The sequence below is a fragment of the Suncus etruscus genome, chromosome 19 (assembly GCF_024139225.1).
Source record: "Suncus etruscus isolate mSunEtr1 chromosome 19, mSunEtr1.pri.cur, whole genome shotgun sequence".
NCBI classification, from domain to species: Eukaryota; Metazoa; Chordata; class Mammalia; order Eulipotyphla; family Soricidae; genus Suncus; species Suncus etruscus.
Genome location: NC_064866.1, coordinates 20,805,902 through 20,814,294, shown reverse-complemented (window position 1 = coordinate 20,814,294; position 8,393 = coordinate 20,805,902). Strand labels below are relative to the sequence as shown.

Sequence of the window (8,393 nt, the reverse complement as noted above, 5' to 3'; positions counted from 1 at the left end):
TGAAAGCTGAATTGAAAGTGATTCATTAAATAGTAAGTCCTTTCTAGATTCTAGATTTCTCTTCAATAAAAATAAACCCCGTTCCATGGAAAATGCTGTAAATCACAGAAATCCTGCTCTAAGCAAAGCTGAACACATAAATCCTTCTTTCCTCCAAAGCCCACACTTGGCTCATATCAATAGAATTACTTTTGTTTCTCTGTAGCTGTATATGATGGTTGTCAGCATGAATGCCAGTCTCGGAATCAGGTCCTACTTGTGAGAAAGTCCTACTTGGACTTTTATTTTAGTTCATCCCATTAAAGAGCCCATGCTTTGTTATCCTCCTCTGAATCTTGGCAGGGCCTCTTCTTTCTCTCACCAGTGAAAAACAAAACTTCACTGGGCTGTTAATGATTGCTATTAAGAACCATGAAATGTGAATGGTGTTCATCCCAAGAGGCATTTAAGCAGGCAATTCCAGACCCCCCAAGGAATATCACCCAGTTCAAAAAATTTGAGAAACAAAGTTTTACCCTCTATGTAGTTCCCTCCTAAAATTTATTCAAAAAGTACTTGGGGAAAAGAAGTACAGGGAAAAGGATGCTAACAACTTTATTTGCTTTCTGCAGGAACTTACAGCTGCTGAAGGAAGAGTTAATGTTATGGATTTCCTCCAAATTGCAGAAAAGTTTGTGGAGTGACATATAAAGAATGTGGACAGTTTATAACAGAGAAGCTATAGTAATCGCTCATATCTAAGACTTCTATTGTATGGAATACAAATTGCTCTTTTTCTCTCTTTTTCCTTCAGATAGATTAAGTGAAAGTGAGGGGAAAGTAAAAGTACTTACAACAATAAGCAAATGTTCCTATGACTTCGTTCCAAATGGAAGTTTCCTGCCATTTGCCAGTGCATTTTTAGTTGATGAGGAAACACAGAGTCCAAAGTGAACCAAATTGTGATAGCTAAGACCCACAACTTTATATGACTCAAAATTCTCTAAACCACCTAACATTTTCACCAGCTGTCCAGCCTCAACACTGCATGAGGAGAGACAGTTGTGGTGGCTTGAAAATCAACCTTGCCAGGAAAGGCATCACCAGAGTTGATGACTGCACGGATTTCCAGTGAAACTCATTTCTTGTATGGCTGCATTTTGTTTGTTTGCTGGGCTTTTTGTTTTTACTCAATGCTTATTTAATTTCTCCAAATTCTGAGCAACCTTGTTTTATCCATTAGGCAAAAATTCGGTGCAAAGAATTGTCTTTAAGAGACTGATAAAATCAAAGTGGTTTCAAAAGTCACCATACCTGTAAATTAAGGAAGTCTATTTTAGGGGCCCAGAGGATTTGTGCAGTGGTTTTAAATGTTTTCTTACAGACTGGCAAGCACACGCACCAATTGCAGTCCTGGCAGCCTCACTGTTTGAACTAGTCCTTCTCCCCCAACACAAATATTCACAAGCTCACACACAGTCTATTCCTTAAGTTTGTTTTTTTTTTGTTTGTTTGTTTTTGTTTTTTAAAAAAGGTTTTATATTTGAGTATTGTAGGCCGGAAAGATAGTATAAGGATCATAAAACTTGCCTCGCATGCACTGTCCCCATTGTATCACCAACACATCCATGGTTCCTAAGCATTGATGGGCATGATTTTGGATTATAGAGCAGAAGAGAGAAGCCCCCCCACCCAAGCATATGTGACCCATCCCACTGACTTAAAATAATGAACAAGTAAACCATCAAATAAGTAGGTAAGTCAAGCATTGTCCCTGAATGAGTGTATTTGTTCTAAATTTTCACTTAAGGAAAGACTTGTTAATTTCTTTTCTTTTCCCTTGAGAAGACAATGTAGTATAATTTTTTTTCCCCTAGTAAACACTTTTTGGTTTGTTTTTGTTTGGGGGCCACCCCTTGCTGTGCTCTGACTCCTTGTTCTGGAAAAATAATCCTTAGAGGAATATGCAGTGTCATGGCTAAACCTGAGTTTCCATATATAAACTTTCTCTCAGCCTATTGAGTTCTTTCTAGTCCTTCAGTAGAAATCTAAAGAGTGTTTATGCATTCAAGAGTACAATTCCCTTGAAGGAGCAATAGCACAGGGAGTAGGGTTTTTGCCTTGCACGTGGCACACCTGGGTTCGATCCCAGCATCCTATATGATTTCCCAAGCTTGCCAGGAATGATTTCTGAGTACAGAGCCAGCAATGACCTCTGAGTGCCACTGGGCATGACCCAAAAACAAAAACAAAACAAAGAAACAAGCAAAAGTCCAATTCCCAGTCCTCAGTTAGGTGGCTGCTTCAAATACTTAGGTCATAATACACTTGTGCTTCAAATGTATACTTTAATGCTTTGGTTAGTATTTAAAATACTCTTCGTAAGAATAGTCAACAGATCTTTTTATGAGAAACCCTAGAAGAGTATTAAAAGTTACCAAATAAAAAAATCTTAGAAAACAAATCTTTCTTATCTGTCAAATAACTGGCCACATATTTGTTCACATAAACCTCAGCCCATTTCCTGTACCCTGAGTGAGCCTTTAAGGAGAGGATAGGACAATGTAGGTATTTCCTCTACATTTTATTTACTTATTTTTAATAGGGACCTGGCCCGCTGGGACTGGAAGGAGAGTAACTCCCAGTTATACTCAGCACCATGATGCATCCCAGGTGTTTGGGAGTATGCTCAGAGATATCATGAGTATTATGAAACAACTCAGATGTCACACCTGTTAAACATAAACTTCTTCCAGGACCAAAGGTGGTTGGTTCGAATCCCGGTGTCCCATATGGTCCCCCGTGCCTGCCAGGAGCTATTTCTGAGCAGACAGCCAGGAGTAACCCCTGAGCACCACCGGGTGTGGCCCCAAAACAAAAACAAAAACAAACAAAAAAAATAAATAAACTTCTACCAAAAGTTACATTTATGATCCTACTAACAAGATCAATATCTAAGATCAGTAACTAATATAATCAGATCTGTAATTAATACTGACTTGTATTGAATGTCTTAGAAACCAAAGAACAGAACTGTGATACAAATCATTTATGGAGGTTCTTCCGTCGCCGCTGGACGGGAGCCACTGGCCTGGGACCCGGGCCGCGCCGCCATCACTGCCTCCTGCTCGCGGCGCCCCGGACCCACTCTCTTTCCTCACCGCTCCGGGACGGGCCGGCCCGCACCTCCCGGCCGTCGTTCCCCGTGTGGCGGCACGAGGCTTCCCTGGCTCCGAGAATGAACTTGGCGCTCTGCTGATTCCTACCCTGAGGTCTCAGGGGCTCCTCCCAACAGATTCTGCCAGAGGATTTCACCAAATTGCTGAATCTGTCCTTTAACCTTGGATGAGGATTATTGCCTGTGGGCACTCGTTGGGCACTGTGGAGCAGAAGGAACCTCACTTGACTTTTTAAGGGTTCCACAATCTTGATCTTGAGGATTCATCATGGCAGGAAAATCCTCACTGTTTAAAGTTATTCTCCTCGGAGACGGTGGCGTTGGGAAGAGCTCACTTATGAACAGATACGTAACTAATAAATTTGATACACAGCTCTTCCACACCATAGGGGTGGAGTTCTTAAATAAAGATTTGGAGGTGGATGGCCACTTTGTTACCTTGCAGATCTGGGACACAGCCGGGCAGGAGCGTTTCCGCAGCCTGCGGACGCCCTTCTACAGGGGTTCAGATTGCTGCCTGCTGACCTTCAGTGTTGATGACTCGCAGAGCTTCCAGAACCTGAAAAACTGGAAGAAAGAGTTCATATATTACGCAGATGTGAAAGAACCCGACAGCTTTCCTTTTGTGATTCTGGGGAACAAGGTCGACATAAGTGAACGGCAGGTGTCTGCTGAAGAAGCCCAGGCCTGGTGCAGGGACAACGGCGACTACCCTTACTTTGAAACAAGTGCCAAGGATGCCACCAATGTCACAGCAGCCTTTGAGGAAGCTGTCCGAAGAGTGCTAGCTACCGAGGATCGGTCTGATCACTTGATCCAGACAGACACAGTCAGTCTGCACCGAAAGCCCAAGCCCAGTTCCTCTTGCTGTTGATCGTCCAAGAGGTTTGCCCTATGTGTTCTAACCAACTCACACACACAAACACACACACACACACACACACACACACACACACACACGTGAGCTGGGGGAGAGAAGAGGGATCGCACTTGCAGCAACAGATCAGCTACTCATACATGAAACTAACCTGTTTTGCTGCTTTGTGAGTGGGTGGGAGAAGGGACGCATCCCCTGGCAGAGAAGTTCTGTATTCAATATTGACATCTTCCCTCCAGAAACCCTAACGGTTGGCTAATGTTTCACTTAAACACATGAAAATGACAGCTAGGTGAATGAAATGACTGAGACTCTAATGAAAACACTTGAAGATTCTAGAAGTTACTGGTTGCGTGCATTGCTTTTTCTTGGGAAAATGGAGAACTGCTTTTTGTATGTGTATATTTTTATGTAATTAGCATTGTATTCTTGGCTTGGGGTGGGGGAGGAATTTTCCTGAAGCAATAATGTTAGATATTAGAGATTAAAGTCTAATGCATTTCCAAAAAAAAAAACAAAAAAAAAAAACAAATCATTTATGGATACTTATATTACTTCAAACACATTTTGATTTTTGCTACCCAGCCTAAAGTTCCAAATCACAATTTAATGTTAAAAAATATAGGGGTCAGGTTATGCATAACTCATCAGAGTACTTGCCTAGTGTGTGTGAGGCCCTGGGTTCAATGCCTAGCACTTCATGGTCCTCCAAGTACTGTCAATAGTGACCCCAGATCTAGGTACTAAGCTAGATGTAGTTTCTGTGCATCACTGATTTGTGACACTAAATCAGTTAAACAAACCACTATACATGATAGGGAGGTAGCTACAAGGATTAGTGTACACGCCTTACAAACCAGAGGATAAGTTTGCCTGACATTTTAAGGTTCTCTTATGCAATCACCAAGAAACAAGCTAAGATTAGCTTCTATAAATCACAGGCTTTGACCTCCAAAATAAAACAACAATGATTTTTAAAAGACACTGAAAAAGAATAATTTTTGTATTTGTTTATTTGCTTTCCTTGGGACCACACTCAGTGGTGATGAGGATTTACTCTTGACTCTGCACTTAGGGATCACTGCTGGTGCTTTTGGAACCATATCTCATGCCAGGGATAGAACATGGGTCAGTCTTTTATAGAGCAAGCACCCCATTGTTTATACTACCTCCCCAGTCCTTGAATAAGCATAGTTTTTTAAAATAATTTTTATTGTAATCAAAGTGAATTACAAGTCTTTCACAGTGATATTTAAGATACATAGTGACAATGAATTAGGGCCATTCCCACCACAGTGTTGCCCTCCCTCAACCCCTATTCCCAACATGCATCCCCATACCTCCTCCCTTTGCCCCATGAACTGCTAGTGTAACAGATCCCTTTTGTGTATAGCTTGTTGTAGATTGGGTATTGATTGTGGTGTTGATGACTTTGGGTTTGGTGCTTAAGTCTGATCATTTTTTATTTCCACTCATGAATAAGCATAGTTTTTAAACAAAAATCTTATAAAAAGAATTATTTTATTTCAGTTCATACAACTGGTTAAGCACCAAACCCAAAGTTAACAACGGCATAATCAATACCCAATCTACAACATGCTATACACAAATGGGATCTGTTACACTAGCAGTTCATGGGGCTAAGCGGGGAGGTATGGGAATGCATACTGGAAATAGGAGTAGAGGGAGAGCAACACTGTTGGTGGGAATGGCCCTAATTCATTGTCACTATGTACCTTAAATATTACTGTGAAATACTTGTAATTCACTTTGATCACAATAAAAATTATTTAAAAAATAACTATTTTAGTCTTCACTGTGTCTCTTTTCAATTAGAAGGTTCTTGTGTGCATATCTCCTAAGTTCCTTATAATTCTGCAGCTCCAACTTAGTGGTTATGATGTATGATTGTTTAGTTGGAAAAAAAATGTTGACAAGTACACAGCTAAATAGGGCAAAGAGTTAAATAATCTAGTTAGTTCTTTGATGTTCAAATTCACTTTGTGCTCGTGAATGAGAATATGGAAATATGTATTTTTCTAAATTTTGCCCTGACCAGCATATAGACAAGGAAGAGAAAATGCAGAACTATTTCTGCAGGTGGCCACATGAAGCTAACTGAAGCAGAACAGCATGTGAGAGTGAAACCACTATTTCTGGGGCTGCAAAATATCTGCAGAAGCTTGGGAAGAACCACTTGACTGATAGTTAACTCACTTAGCAAGTGAATTAACATGCTTTTCTCTTATTTTGAACATCATTTTGTAAATCATTTAAGTTTACTTTCTGTGAAGCATCTAGACAAAAGCAAAAGAAACACTAAAATTGGAAATAAATGTACTTTCCTTTGTACAAAGTAATGAAAGCCTGATTCTTCTCACAATAGGTCTTTGAGAAAATTTTCAGTCGTAGTGAAGACCTTCTGATTAAAAAGGAATTTTTGAGGATTCCTTTTGAATGTGCAACTTGGGTTTAGTGGGACTAATGGATATGATTAGGATGCAGATTTTTTAGACAACAGGAATTAATTCCAGTTTTCTAGCATTGGTAGATACTGAAAGACACATAACACACAAAATACTTTTCTACAACCCTCTTGAAGAATCCTTGAGGGTAATTTGCAGTTGTTCACTGGGAGATGAGTTTGCTTGTAATAATGCTGATAGTTAAATGTCATATTATGTTTCTTTTTAGGTTGTGTATTTTACCTACAATCTTCCTTGTCTTTATCCCTTTTCTCTTTTGTGCTCATTGAAATAAAAGTACCACCTAAGATTTCTTCAAATGTAATTTAATCCAATGTGGTTCCACCCAGTAGAGTTCGCTACTGTTCTAGAAAAAAAGTAATATTGAATGCATTATTCTCACATGAGTCCAGAACTACTAAAAATTTTGTATACAAATACCAGCATTTATAATAGTATCCAACAAACTATCTCAAAGATTTCTCTCTATTCCAAATCTAAAAGTTAATTCTTTATTATTTAAGTTTTTATACACACTGGTTAGAGGAAAGTCAAAGACTAAAAACTGACAACAGTAAGCATATTTATATAATGAAATTAGTTTGTGTAGAAACTCACCATATTAGATGAAGTATACAAAAGGACAAATTCAGGGGAAAAAATGACTATGACTTGTGCAATTAGGCTCCTGGGACACCAATGAGAAGGAATGAGATAACAATTGCAGTAGAAGAGCTGGAAAAATAAGTCTTATAAAATCTATAAAGGCAGGACCTTGATAATAGTGTCTCTTCTTCAGAGTACATAGCATAGGGTAGCATCCTTGTTGATTGCATGGGTCAGTGCATCCATCAAGAGTACAGAAAGCATGACCCATACTTGTTGCTTCCTCTAAGGTTATTATCTCTGCCCTTCTATTAACAAAACAACAGAAAAGTAGAACAATAATAAGATTAGAGATCTAGGGAATATGAAAATTAATTAACTACCATTTCTACTTACCTGGTAATTCTCTCCCTTCTTTTCTATCAATTTTTTTATAATTTTTATTTTGATCATAGTGGCTTACATATTGTTAACAATAATATTTTAGGTACATATTTACATAAAATCAGGGGGGATTCCCATCACCAAATTGTCCTCCCTACACCTCCGTTTTCGTCCTACCTCCCATATCCTCTTCCCTCACCCCCAGGTTGCTAGAATATGTGGTCCCCACTGTATCTAGCCTACTACTTAATAGTAGTAGTTGCACCTGTTTGGTCCTGGTGCCTCCCTTATTTCCCCCTCTATCTGGGGGGCAGGACTAGCTAGTTCAAGTTACATGGTTTTGTTTGAAGAAGAGAAAAGTAATAAACTGGGGTAAAAGTCTAATATGCCGAAAATAAGTGGAATTCTTATAGAGGCTCTCATCATCGGTTTGAGAGACGAAAGAGAAAAAGAAGGTGAAACACTCCACCAGTACAAAAAGAAGTGTCAAATATCCAGTGAGGACTCCAACAATAACGATAAGCACCACAAAACAAAACAAAACGAAACAAAACAAAAACGCCATGTTCTTGATATAAGAAACATGGCAGAGCACATAAAGAAAGAACAGAAAGGAAGAGAAAAAATAAGTATAACTGGGGACAACAACTTCAATAATCACACCCAAACAGAGAAATTGACCAAAAATAGATAGGTAAATAAAAATAATAATAATAAATGAAGATAAAATAATATATAAAAATAAACAATGTATTGTGCTTTTTGGTTTTTTGGTTTTTCCCTCCTGCCCTGGCACAGTAAATATTGGGGTCATTCGAAAAGGAATTCACTTGGCCTAAGAGATATGGGATTTCTCCATCCTTGGAGTATATTGTCATGGGATTAATTATAGACTCTGTTCAGG

General features: G+C 39.0%; 1 protein-coding gene across 1 annotated transcript; it reads left to right on the top strand.

The window, feature by feature from the left end:
- The first annotated feature begins 3,057 nt into the window (after positions 1 to 3,057).
- LOC125997370 (ras-related protein Rab-9A) lies at positions 3,058 to 4,560 on the top strand. Its single transcript, XM_049765815.1, has one exon. The coding sequence runs from the start codon at positions 3,426 to 3,428 to the stop codon at positions 4,029 to 4,031; it is 606 nt and encodes a 201-aa protein (XP_049621772.1). The 5' UTR covers positions 3,058 to 3,425; the 3' UTR covers positions 4,032 to 4,560.
- Positions 4,561 to 8,393: the final 3,833 nt, after the last annotated feature.